The sequence below is a fragment of the Ictalurus punctatus genome, chromosome 18, assembly GCF_001660625.3.
Source record: "Ictalurus punctatus breed USDA103 chromosome 18, Coco_2.0, whole genome shotgun sequence".
NCBI lineage: Eukaryota > Metazoa > Chordata > Actinopteri > Siluriformes > Ictaluridae > Ictalurus > Ictalurus punctatus.
This window is the reverse complement of record NC_030433.2, coordinates 21,844,286-21,857,964: the sequence shown is the minus strand read 5'-3', so window position 1 is coordinate 21,857,964 and position 13,679 is coordinate 21,844,286. Positions and strand designations below refer to the sequence as shown.

The following is a 13,679-nucleotide window of genomic DNA, read 5'->3' as shown; positions in this document are numbered from 1 at the left end:
TTTGGGTTTGGTGTCTTGGCCAAGGATACTTCGGTACGTGGGCCAGGAATCGAACCGCCGACCCTGCGCTTAACGGACAACCCGCTCTACCACCTGAGCTACAGCCGCCCCGACATCCCTTGAAAAGAAAACGTTCGTTAGGTATTTCCAGCTGTCTTACGTTCTGATTAAAGCATGCAAGGAAAAACTGGCTGTTTATGAAAAGTTCAACTCAAAGCAGTCTGATTCAAGTAATTCTGTGAACGGAAAACAAAACAAAAAAAAAAAAGAAAAGAAAGGAAAATACAAATAATGAAAACACAAAGTACTCGAACTGAAATGCTACTTAATCTCGTGTTTTATTTTTCTTCCAAAAAACGTGCAAAATAAAGACATCACTAACCATCCATTATCACTTGGTGTTTTGTGTTCATACACCGTATATGTATTCATCTACACAAAGTCACCAGATATCCTAATACTGTCGAGCTGACATTAGCAAGCAGCAAATTCCCATTCAGTATCTTTAGGCTCAATCCCACTTCTACCTGTAGAGGACATCAAAGTGTTCCCACGAACCCAAATGCTACGTCATAACGGTTGATACTGCTTCAATACTGTTTGGCATATCAAATAACAAAACTCATTTACAGTACTTGATAAATGTACAGATGTAGATATAGATAGGTATATACGTGAACATATATGTGCACATATATATTCAAGAGGCTGTAGCTCATGTACACAGGGATTACATGCTGGAAAGGACAGAGCTGACTTGGAAGCATATATGACAAGAGTCACAGCAGGATGGCATGGCATGGCATCAAGCTACATAGAAACGACATCCCCCACTACAAGAGTCTACCTGTTCTTCAGGTAAATCTTTAAAGCTGTGATGCTCCGTATGGTAGACATGAAAGAAGCTAAGACGGCTCAAAAGCAGCTAACATAGTGCAACATTTCCAACATAATTCGCTAGTGCTTGCCTTGGTTGATAATCCTGTGAATATCTGCTTGACCCTGCAGATGTCTGAGCATCCAGATTTTGGGTTCTGTCAAAATCAATCCAAAATTACAGATGCACGTTAAAAGATTTAAAAACGTAACATTTCTTAATTCTATAGGTATATAGATATACATATATATTTTAATTTTCTTATTTAGAATGTATAAGAAAACTTGAAATGAATGTGGCTCATTTGTAGTGCAATAGAAAGTTAGGGACCATCTTTTGAATATATTGTTTACAGAAATTATGGCAAACTGTCAAAAAAAAAAAAAAGAAAAAAAAAAAGTGGAATTAAAGTCCAGTTAGCATGATTAATTAAAAAACATATACAAGTCAGAACTCTGAAGAACTGACCAGCACACAAATTTATAACTATATCTATAGAAATGCGTGTATTAATTCTGGGGGGGGGCTGGGGGGTGGAGAAAAAAGTGGGTGTGTCTTGTTTAGACCATCAACCTCCAGGACTCTTAAATAAATCATCTCATCAGAGGATTTCTAAACCTTGGCAGCCTTACAGTGTGACTGTGATAAATCTATACAGTCACCACTGAGAAAATCACAGAGCGCAGCTCTGCTTAAGGGGACGGAGGGACACTCGAAATCTACTGCGGCCCTTGTTTAGCCTCGATCCTCTTCCGTCTTTTCTTTATCCACTTTGGAATCACAGTTGCAGGATTCTTCTTGAAATGGGCCACTTGTAAGCTCTGGCTCAGCTGAACTTTGAAGACTTGATTGGGATGCAACATTTGGGGAGGCTTCTCCAGCTTGTGGCGCCTCCTCTACGGCCACCGCGTCTTGCCGTTCCGCCTGTTCTGCATTTGGATTGGCCGGTGCGGTATCAGGAGGGCCGGGGACAGGAGTGCTGGCGGATGGTGATTGGCTCTTGAGAGGGCCGTGGCAAAGGGGGCAGGACTCCTGCACGTACAGCCACTTTTTCAGGCAGCCTGCATGGAAAAGGTGACCGCAAGGTGTGATGACTGCCGCTTTCATGTCCTACATGAATAGGAGAAAATTAAATTCAGTGTAAGTGATTATATCGTTATACTGCGATTATAGAACGAACGCCATCATAATAATGTGCACTGATACTTGCATACATTATACGTAAACTAGGATTCGTTGTCAAACAAAATAAATACTGCCATTTGTAAGACGCCACTTCTAGTGCACCACTCGCCCTCAATTGCTAGCTTCTCATCTTGGTTGAACGGAACAGTAGTGAACAGATATCGGGTATGATAAACCTCGAATATTATGGTACGCTGTCAAATGGATTATTAACATACGTGTAATTATGTACAAGAAACTATGCTGCTGACAAACTTTTCTCTCTCACTCTCGCATAAACGCGCGTGCGTACACACACACGCACCTGATAGCAGATGGCGCAGATATCGTTGTGCTGCTGTAATTGCAGCGCCGACGCCGTGGGCAAGCTCTGAATCTTGTGTACGGCGTCACGACGCAACAGGAAGCTCTGCCAGCCAAGCTGCGCCCGCAGCCATACGTTGTAGTAAGCGTGCAGCAGGATGATGGTGGAGCCCATCACGCTCCACTGTCCGAAGAGCGTCTCGCACACGCCGTAGGCTACCACGAAGAGCGCCACCACAAACTCCAGCAATCTGTAGGTACCGTTCACGAAATACATGACCTCGTCCATGTTCTCGACCGGAGCCTTGCGTATCTCCTCCACCATGAAGAGCACATAGATCAGCAGCGTGCCCAGCACCTGAGGGAGAGCTGATGCGTTAGAAAGGGTAGTATGTGCATGTACGAACTCTAGTATTCACTTATCTTAAACTTCATACTGGAGAAGTGTTGACAAACACGTGTTCAACCCTCCCATTATGATTGGGGGGGGGGGGGGGGTGTGCACACCTGAAGTGAGGTAAGGATGCTGGAGGAGATGATGATGAGCAGCCAGAAGTCCATATGAAAGAACTGGCAGATCATGTAGACCATGTAGGCAGGAAAGATCAGCAGGAACAGACACAGGCTCACTGCTCGGAAGTGCTTCCACAGACTCCTACAAGAGACACGATAAAAATTCTAGGACTATGGCAAGTACAACTCAATGCCAACGGAGTCAGTAGGGTTGACACCACCACCTCCACCACCATCAAGTCTACTCACTCTTGTTACTCATTTTTACGCCTCAAATACTCTTAAAATATACTTCAACCAGGAAGGAAGCGATTGAAGTAAAAGAGAAAAAAAAAAAACATCAGACATTTGACCTTAACCCTGTTTGTATCAGATCCAGAATCTAACGAGTTCATCTCCTGGTTACAATGATGATTCTTTAGAAATCCTACGAACGTTCGACCGCTCGTCTCGAGAGGCCGCGCTATCAAGAATCGAGAATCCTTGACGGACGGAGAAACCGAGACGATAATGAATGCTTCCACCACCTAGTGGCGTGGATATAAAAGAAAGAAAGAAAGAAAGAAAGAAAGAAAGAAAGAACCATCCGTCTGTGCTGTTTTCTCGCCAAATTCGTTTTTAGTTTTAGGTCAGGATTACATTAGGATGTATACATCCATTCATATTTTTAAACACAAGAAGCGTTTAGTTAATTAAGTTGGAAAAAGCTCTACAAAAAAGACCGATACCGGATGTCTAATTATACAGACAGGTGTTCTCCGAATTCTCATACGCAACGCGGAAAACCGATCATCTACAACGAACGTAACCCGGACATTTTCCTGCTTATAATATTTACTCTGCAGTGCCCTAGCATGTGGGTGAAGTAACAGGACAGTGACGATCATATAATAATACATCGATTAGGATTATGAGTAGAATGTGTGTGCTTATGTAAGAGAAGATGCTCACTTGTCCCTGGAAGCCCCCAGTGCCAGCACTATGGGGTCAGCAATCTCCAACATGGATTGCAAAATAGAGGCCACAACGATAAAGAGGATAATGCTCAGGAGAAAGGCCCGGTGGATTACCTGCAGCTCAATTAGCCCTGTCTGAACAGACAGAATCAGCAAAGTGATTCCTTCCGTCATTCCCCTGAGAAAAGAGAGGGAGAGAATCGATAACCTGCAAGGCATCAACACTCATCTACATCACTTACATATATATCTCAATTGTTTATTCATGTTACTAAATAAAGCCATCATTAAGATGTCACACTCATGATATCAAGATAGAGATGCACAGATGGAGGAGGAGGGAAAAAACAAACAAACAACAACAAAAAAAAAACAAAACACTTACCTGTGCATAGCATTGTCGTTCATGAACGCTCGGTAACCTTGTAGGTAGAACTTGCAGAGTGTGAGGACGCCCAGCGCCACAAAGGACACGGTGAAGACCAGCCCCAGCAGTGAGTATGGAGTACAGCAGCACTCCGCAATGCTACGCGCACACATACAAACAATGATTTACGCCCACGATCCACAAAAACAACCGTTACTATTTCCTGCATCTTAACGCGTGTGCTTTATCTAACGCATCACTTAACACGTATTATAACACGTTTTCTGGGCACTGTTGATATCAAGACCTTGATATCTCAGGTGACATGATCGCAATGGACAGCGGAGACAAACAGCCTGAGACTGGCCACTTTTGACTGCATTCAATGTTGCCAGATCAGCCAAAAGCAACCAAATGCAACCAAATATAAATCACTCCAAAAGGGTCAAGGAATATAGAACTGGCCATGCTCTCCGAGTGGGGAGGAGGATTACTCTCTCGCCTGCGAATTCAGAGCAATACTAACCAATCGTGGGTGTCTCCGTCTCTGTCTAGCCGTCACGTGTTAGGGACGTAGGTGGGAATTGGCAAACAACCCAACTGAGGAGACAATTTGGAAATTTGGAATTGCACCCTCCTACCTCAACTCTCTCCTGAAGGCTTCCGTTCCCTCACGTAATCTGCGATCAATCAACGAGCGACGCTTAATAGTACCTACTCAGCGTGGCTCAAGGTCCCTTTCAAGAACATTCAAACTAACTGTTCCTCAGTGGTGGAATGAACTTCCAACCTCAATACGGACCGTAGAATCTCTCACCATCTTCAAAAAACAGCTAAAGACCCACCTCTTCCGTGAACACCTAACCAACCCATAAAAAAAAATAAAAAAAATTTGCACTTACACCTCTACTCTGCGCACTTTGCTTCTTCTGGAACTCTAACGGATCTTGTATGGTAGCACTACTTGTATTGTTCTCTGCTTGATATATCGCCTTGCTTGTATGTTCTCATTTGTAAGTCGCTTTGGATAAAAGTGTCTGCTAAATGAATAAACGTAAATAAATAAATGACAGAGGGTAACGTGAACATATTTGAAGCAGTCTTTTGCTTTCAGACCTTGTAAGGAAAAGGAAGAGCAATCGTTCGCGTGAAGGAGGTTGGTCCCGTGTGCTGAAATACGTGTAGATCTGCAGCGTGAACAGCACCAACCAGAAGCACATGAAGAGCATGGGCAAGACAAGCTGATTCCACAAAGACATTCCCAGAGCCAGTAGCCCATACACCTCCACCACCTAGAGAGAGAGAGAGAGAGTGAGAGAGAGAGAGAGAGAGAGAGAACATGCAAGTGTGTGAGTCAGAGTGCGAGTGAGAGACAGAGAACATAGTCAGAAACAAATCTGGTGACTATCCCTTGACATGGAAATGGAATTCTACACTTTTGATCACTATATTTCTATAACCCCAGCATCCACTTTAACAGGAACACCTGTACACACGCTCATTTATGCGGGTATTCAATCACCCAACTGTTCGGCATCAGCACAATGCATAAAATCATGCGGATACAGCATAAGGGCTTCGGTTAATGTTCACATGGAACATCACATGGTTGTTGGTGCCAGTTGGGCTGGTTCGAGTATTTCACAAACTGCTGATCTCATAGGATTTTCACACACGTGCACATAGGTTTTCTCTAGAGTTTACACGGAAAGGCGCCGACAAATAAAAAATAAAATAAAAATCGAGTGAGCTACATTTCTGCGGGTGGAAACGTCTCGTTGATAACAGATCGGTCAGAGGATGTTCACTGATGTTTAATGTGAACATTAACTGAAGCTCTTGTCCTGTATCTGAATGACTATGTATAATTCACTGCTGCCACGTGATTGGACGATTAGATAACCGCATGAATGTCCAGGTGTTTCCTAATACATTGGATGGTGTGTGTGTATATATATATATATTTATTTATTTTTTTTTTTTCAAACACATAAAACAATACACATCTTTCAAGGCAGGAAAGTAACAGACTACTAGAAAAGATTTTAGTAGGAGATGTATCCTGCGAGAACTCGTGCAAAACACCTGTGCAAGCTCCCGGTAGGCATTCTTGGCCAAGTTGTAGGGTACCAGTAGGTTAGACGCAAGGAAGTAGATCACTTCAAGTCCGGTGAAGATCATGGCAAAACGGTTAATGAAGACAATAGCTTCCAGAGGGACAAGGCACAGACGGGCCACAAGGGGGAGGAGGTGAGCCGAGAACAGCCAGATCTGTTTCGTCTGCATCACACAAGTGCACATTGTACACACCACCAGTTGACCTGTTTGTATAAAACATAAACAAATACATTTTAAAAAAGGAACAACAACAAAACAAAAGCATGCATTTTTACAGTTTCCAAACACATCCGAGTATAACCTGGAGAAGATACACAAATGCAAGTCTCCACACAAGATTACTTGATATACTATGTGTTTGCAGTGAAACCTGAACACACTCCATCTGCATCCACCCGCACATGCGAACAAATTTACACTGCCGGCGTGCATGCCACATGCCATGACTTTTAATGAGGACCGAGGCTGTGCACGTCAGAGAGCAAACAGCCAGAGGAAAGGCTTTCCTCTGTCTACCTCTTCTTACTTGATCGTCACCGAACGCCACGTTCCAGCAAACGTTTCGGTTTAGACAAGAAAGGGGTAAGAATTTAAAAACGCCATCATTTCATTTAAAAAGAATTACATTTTGATCTGAACTAATGAAGAAGACTGCAAGTCACCAAAGTCATCGTAGTGTTTACCATACAGGAACGAATTAAACACGCTCCATACGAGTGTTTACAAACTTGAAAGCGTTTTGAATACATTTCAGTCTTGCTCTTGGAAAGTATTCTGTTTTTGCACGCTACTGCATTATAGATTTCATTTAAAACGGATCAAACTTACTTTTCTGACCATCGGCCTACGCATAATAATCCATAACAACAAAGCAACAACAAAAAAATTAAGTTATGCTTGCGAATTTAGTTACGTTTTCAGACCCTCGTTTCGTTACGTATTCAGGCCCTTGCTTAAGGCACTCCAAAATGAGCTCGGGTGCATCCGGTTTATTTCAAGATGGCTCTAGAACACGACTAGAGTCCACCTGCGGCACATTCAATTGGTTGAACATCCATACGTATAAGGTTCCACAATTGACGGTGCATTTCAGAGCAAAAACCAAGCGATCAATCCAAGGAACTCTCTGTAGACCTCCATGATCAAATTGTGTCTAGACTTAGATCTGGTCAAGAATATAAAACCCATTACTAAAGCTTAAAATGTTCTCTGTAGCACAATGGGTTCCATCATTGCGACTCTTCCTAGAGCTAGCTGAGCGGCCGAACTCGGAAACCGGTCTTTGGTCAGGGAGGTGCCCAGGAACCCAGTAACCACTCTAACTCTAAGGTGTTCTCCAGAGAATCTGCCTGAAGGACAACCATCTGAGAAATACTCCATCAATTGGCCTTTATAGTAGATTAGCTAGATGGAAGCTACTCCATAGTAAAAAGTATACAGGGAGGCACTTAAAGGACTCCGTAAGCACGAGAGAAAAAATTCTCTGGTCCGACGAGACAGAAATTGTACTTTTTGGCTGCACTCCAAGCGCTACGTCTGATGGTTAAAAACCAGGTAGTGCTAATCAAGTGGCTAATATCACCCCTATGGTGAAGCAGGGTATGGGTGTGTTCACCTGTCAGCATGGCAGTGATCCAAAGGACACAGCAGGGACAACAATAGAGTGTCTTCAGGACAAGTCTCTGAATGTCCTTGAGTGGTCCAGACAAAGCCCAGACCTGAACCCCACAGAGCTGAAGGTAGCAGTTAACAGACTCTCTCAATCCGATCTGGGCATGAGAGCATCTGCCAGGAAGGATGGAAGAAACTGCCTAAATCCAGGTCAGTAATTACTGCCAAAGGTGCTTCTACAAGTGCTGAATAAAAGGTCCTGAATTATAATCTAAATGAGTGATGAATTTCTGATTTTAAATAAGCTTACAAAAAACTTCTAAAAACATTTTTCTTATTATTGTGTGAAGACTGAATGCACACATTTCACCAAAGACCAGACCAAACATGACACCTGACAAAAGGTGAAACTGCTAACACATTCCAACACGTTTCCCATGAACAAGACTACGAGACTTGCACTTGGCTTTTTGCACATGGTCCCTCTACACAGACTCAAAATCTAGGTTCCTTCCTCTCAGGTATTGTGCATCATTGTGGTTAACCTTTTCAGCCAGGGATGGGAATTGAAAGCGTGTCATTTGAAACCTGTTGCTAACGCCTCCTCCCGCCTAGAACAATGAGAAAACAGAAGCACAACAACTACCCCAAGGAAGACGATAACCGTACTGACCGAAAGCACTGAACACACTAAAGGTGAGCCAGTTGTTTATGTGGAGCCTGGTGAAGCTTGTATTGATTATTTACCGATGAGAGCTGTGGTGAATCGGTTCATAGAGAGTGGATCCAGGTACAGAGGTCCTTCATAGCCAGAGTCCAGCTCACTACGAACATAATCCCTGCAAAGAACATGAGAACATAATTTCACATACTGTACATTTTTATTCTTAGACTCAGTAGAGTAGTAGTCAAGGAAAATGTTATGGATGTGCTGAAATTTCAAGGGGGAACAAACAAAAAGGCATATTAGCCATATCAAGCTAGGAACCCCGACAATTTCTGAAAGTATTTTTGATCACTTTCAGACGTAATAAATCAACTTTCATCACGATCACACTCATTCATTCTTTTCTTTTTTTTTCTTACACATTTTAGAATAATAATAAAGTCATCAACACTCTGGAGTTACACAAATGGAACTATGGGAATTGTGTTGTGATAAAAAAAAATAAAAAAAAATCCTAAATAAATCAAAATAATTGAATTTTTTTTTTTAAACATCTTCAAAGTAGACGCCCTTTCCGCCTAGAATTTCCAGAAACGTATTCTTGGCGTTTTCTCGACCGGTTTCTTGAGGAATTTCCCCGAGATGTTTTTTTAAACAGTATTAAAGGAGTTCCCGCCTATGCCGGACACTTATCGGTTGCTTTTCCGAATAATTCGCTCCGAGTCGTCCGCTTAAAAACAATATTTATTCGTAAATAAAATGCTAGTTTTCTAATGAAAGAAACGAATACGTTGCACGATTATATTTTTTTTTATCTACGACACAGATTTCAAACATTTAATCATACACCTTCAGATCAAAAGGCGTTTAAACGTTTCATTCGAGTGTCAAGTATGAAATCATTTTCAGTTTCCTTTTTGGAGAATAAGAATGTTCTATTTTTTTGTGCATCACTATAAACTCATCGTTAGCGCTGATTTGCGTCATTTATTTAAATTGTTTTCCTTTAGCCGTCGCTACTTCAGAAGACCTGATCTGTGACTGACGTGGCTGTGACCACAATATCTCGGAAATATCCGATGTCGATTATTTCCGATTTTGGAGCACACATCCGGCACTAGGGGCGTGTCAGGGTGTGTGGACACACCTGGAGAGTTGGTGTCCAGCAAATAGCAGCAGAGCGGTGAGCACGTACAGGTAGAGGCGCACCAAATGCTGCCGTGGCAGAGTCAGCAACACCAGGCTGAGGATGTAGCCTGTGGGGAGGGGAAAAAAATATATATATATTAATACAACACTGATAAACACATCATTAAAACTGTAGCGTGTTAGGGTGCTCATTTGCATATTCGGCAGCGGTAGCTCAGTGGTTAAAATGCTGAACTACTGATTGGAAGGTCATGTGCTCAACTCCCAGCATCGTCAAGCCAAGCTGCCACTCCTGGGCCTTTGAGCAAGACCCTTAACCCTCAACTGATCAATTTGTATAAAATGGGATAAACACAAGTCACTCTGGATAAAAATATGTGAAAAACACTGTAAATGTAAACTGCAGGCCTTTGAGACATATCAGCATTGCAGTAATCAACAAACTATATATTGTGAACCCCCCTTTTTTAAAAAATTTTTTAGCAGCACTGTCTACTTCAGAAACACCCCGTTAAAAATCCCAAGCTTAACGTCTGCACTATCGAAGGGGTCTGTCAAATCCAACCAGGCTCATTTGGTGTCTCAAAGTCTGCAGAAAAGCTTGCCCCACAACCAAAACACACCCACACACCATGTTTGGTCCGCTTCATGCGGTTAGAGCCGTTCAGTTGTATTTGTAAGCAGTGCAATAACCAGATAATAAGCACTCAGACTTCAAAGCTGGTAAAGCATCCGTTTTTGCCGTAGTATCGCGTTAGTATCGACCATCAATACTACTGTTGGTATTGGTATTTTGATATCGAAATAAGAATTATGGTACTATGACAACCATAATGCAGTGTGGGTGCAATGTAAGTGATTTAAATTGTTGCTACAACCTTCAACAACACACCGTTGTTTTTTTTTTATTGCTACACCATCTTTCTTTAATGCTATTGTAAGTCCAGTGTCTCACAACGCTGTGGCCATGAAGAGGCAAACAGCAAAAACAATTGGCGACATGAGCTCAGAGCCAAGCTCCCGATCATTTATTTGATCATTTTTGTATACGAGTTTCGATGCTGTTATGCCATTATTTGTTCCGTATAAACAAACGTAAGAAATAAGTGTTATAAACAAACTATACGACTAGCATACACAAAATAGTAATATTTAATAATAACAATAAGAACAACAACAACGTTTTAAGAAATCCTAACAAAAAAAAGAGGATTCTAAGCCCAACCCAAACAATTACAACATGGCCTTGAGCGCTTCATGTTTGGACCCCTAAAAAAACCAAAACTGTTTCCCAGCACTTCAGCTGTCAGCCCAGAGCGTCGTGAATTTCTGGTTCTACGTGGTTTATTCATGGTGGATGATAATGGTACACATCACGTGTTTTGTTTTTTCCTAGAAATGCAACTGCTGCAGAATAAAGTCAAAGTGTCTAAGCCTTATAAGATTTTCTCACTTGTGCGCATTTCCCAATTGAGCCAATTTAGGTGACGTTAAGCCTATTTTACACCGGAACTGATGTGAACGCGGGACAAACCGCAACTGGTCCGCAACTCTGTTCGATTTTTGCACCACATATGACGTCGACTACAGTCCATAATTTAAACAGCCTCAGGCAAAACATGCCGCAATACATACCCACGTAGTGCAGGTACAGAGCCAGGTACTTGTACTGAAAGATGGGGTTGTTGTTCAGGCTGCTCCTCTGGATCTTCTGGAAAAAGGAGCTGACATCCCAGCGGTACAGCACCTCCAGCAGAATGATGCTGGGCACTCGGAGGCCCACGTTCAGCACAGCCTCCACACGCTCCCACATCGCCATGACCACCAGCCTGAGTAGGGGGAGGGAGGGGAAGAGAGAGAGAGAGAGAGAGAATATATTACAGCTTTATCTATTTCTACTATCATCATCATCATCATCATCACGATGATGTTGGGAGAGCTGTAGCCAAGCACACAAGCTTCAGTATGCAGACTAAACCTAAATATAGGGCACACACCATGTCTTTGGACTGGGGGAGGAAACTGGAGTACCTGGAAGGAACCACTGCAGCATGGTGAGAACAGGCAAACTTTGCACACACGCGCACACACACACACACATACACACACACACAGGGGGCAGCGGCGGGACTCAAACCCCCAACCCTGGAAGGGTCAGGCAAACAAAATTTTTTTAAATAAACAATAACGGTAACAGAATGAATGTTTCAAGGCAGTCAGAACGAAGGATCTGTTGGCCATTCATCTGGATGATAAAATTCACGGTCGGTCCAGTACACGAGCAAACGCACAGCAGACTCCAAGAACGTAGCGGAAGCAGACACAAACTTCTAATTCGTGTTTTTTTTAAATATCCATTTAAAACACAGTGCACATGACCACAGTTTAATCTCTCAACTGCCTCAATGACAAGATGATATACAGCACAATTAAATTATTACGAAAACGTCATACTGGCTTCTTTTCACTTCATATTGCTTTAACGACAGGAACCGCAGACTAATACCGATCGCTTATTAGTCATCGCTTGCTTTTTCTGAAATGGGTTTGAGCCACATACAGGAACATCCTCAGCTGGGACACAGTGTTAATGCCTTTGTATTGCCTTTACACACGAACACTTCCTGCTCCTCAAAAACCACCTTGCAACAAACTGATCCCATACCTGACATTTGCATTGACTATAATTATATTTATATATATATATATATATATATATATATATATATATATATATATATATATAGAGAGAGAGAGAGAGAGAGAGAGAGAGAGAGAGAGATAGCCATTTCCAGACTATTAAGAAGATAAGTGCTGATTGATAGTTTCCACAATTACACTAACTACAGCAATCATGACCTATAGTAACCCCACACATTCAGAATAGATTCCCTATACAAACCATACTGGAAATATTTATAGGAAGCTGAACAGAATAAACAAAACAGGGAATAAGCTGATACATTTTTTTTTTTTTAAATCTAAATAAACATGCCACAGGCTTTAAGAGTATAAAGCGGAGTAATATAAGCTAGCCAAGCAACTCGGTATCTATGACGAGCGTTTCTGTGCCAAATGTTTCTTAATTCTCACTTCAAAAAAACTCAAGTGTCAAGCTTACAGATGTTTACTAGCCTGAGAATCACTGGAAGCTCAAACGGTAATGTTCTAAGTAGCTTTGGTTTACAATTTCGAGCAGAGTGGCGTTAGCTTAGCTTAGCTTAGGTTAGCTTAGCTTAGCCCAGCCCAGTTAGCAGTTTTAGATGGCAACTGACAACGTAAATACTTACACGGTATCAGTTTACTTTATGTCTGTTCACTACAGTCTTCTTGTATGTCTCCGTACGGACATACACCATTTTAACTCGGTTTATTAAATGTTAACGGTCTATTATATCCAACGTTTTTTTGTTTGTTTGTTTGTTGGTTGGTTTTTCCAGTAGACGTTAAGCTCACTTATATCTGGCAGCCATTACAAAAGTTCCTTTGTACTGAGCATGCGCCTGCCCAGGAGTAGGAAGCGGAAACGAGACCGGAAGTGAAAATAAATAAATAAACAAATACATTTTAAACACACACACACGCGCGCGCGCGCGCACACACACACAGACACACACAGGAGATGGCACCAATGTTAACGGTCATTTGAAGTGCGTCCAAGCTAAATAAATAAATAAATACTGTATCGCAAAATATGGACTTGGTTTGGAAAGACAATGTTTTGTGCTGCGTTTTATATCTGTGTATTAATAATTTCATTATGCAGCAAACGACAAGTTTGGATTTTCTTTGTCCTGTTAGCCTTCCTGTTTTAGTTATGGCCATGAAATAACAATTTGATAGAGAAAAAGAGACTTTTCTCTTTGCGATCTGGAGAAATCCATCCATCCATCCATCTTGTATACCGCTTATCCTTCCTTCAGGGCCACGTGG

The 13,679-nt window shown here is 41.9% G+C and overlaps 1 protein-coding gene across 1 annotated transcript; it reads right to left on the bottom strand.

Annotated features, from left to right (window-relative positions):
* Positions 1-314: 314 nt before the first annotated feature.
* On the bottom strand, positions 315-13,247 carry rnf145b (ring finger protein 145b). The gene is made up of 11 exons (XM_017492832.2): positions 13,037-13,247; positions 11,382-11,575; positions 9,745-9,853; positions 8,678-8,769; positions 6,287-6,522; positions 5,318-5,493; positions 4,220-4,360; positions 3,830-4,012; positions 2,873-3,020; positions 2,367-2,723; positions 315-1,987 (listed from the first exon to the last, which is right to left on the bottom strand). The coding sequence occupies exons 2-11, from the start codon at positions 11,563-11,565 to the stop codon at positions 1,613-1,615; spliced, it is 2,001 nt and encodes a 666-aa protein (XP_017348321.1). The 5' UTR covers positions 11,566-11,575; positions 13,037-13,247; the 3' UTR covers positions 315-1,612.
* Between the last annotated feature and the right edge of the window lie 432 nt (positions 13,248-13,679).

Bases quoted from the DNA above. Each gene is read 5' to 3' on its own strand.
- rnf145b (XM_017492832.2), bottom strand. From the start codon at position 11,565: ATGGCGATGTGGGAGCGTGTGGAGGCTGTGCTGAACGTGGGCCTCCGA. The intron at 6,523-8,677 runs GTAAATAATCAA...TTATACAAACAG, and splicing joins ATTCACCACAGCTCTCATCG to GTCAACTGGTGGTGTGTACA. The intron at 5,494-6,286 runs GTGTTTTGCACG...CTCTCTCTCTAG, and splicing joins CCTACCGGGAGCTTGCACAG to GTGGTGGAGGTGTATGGGCT.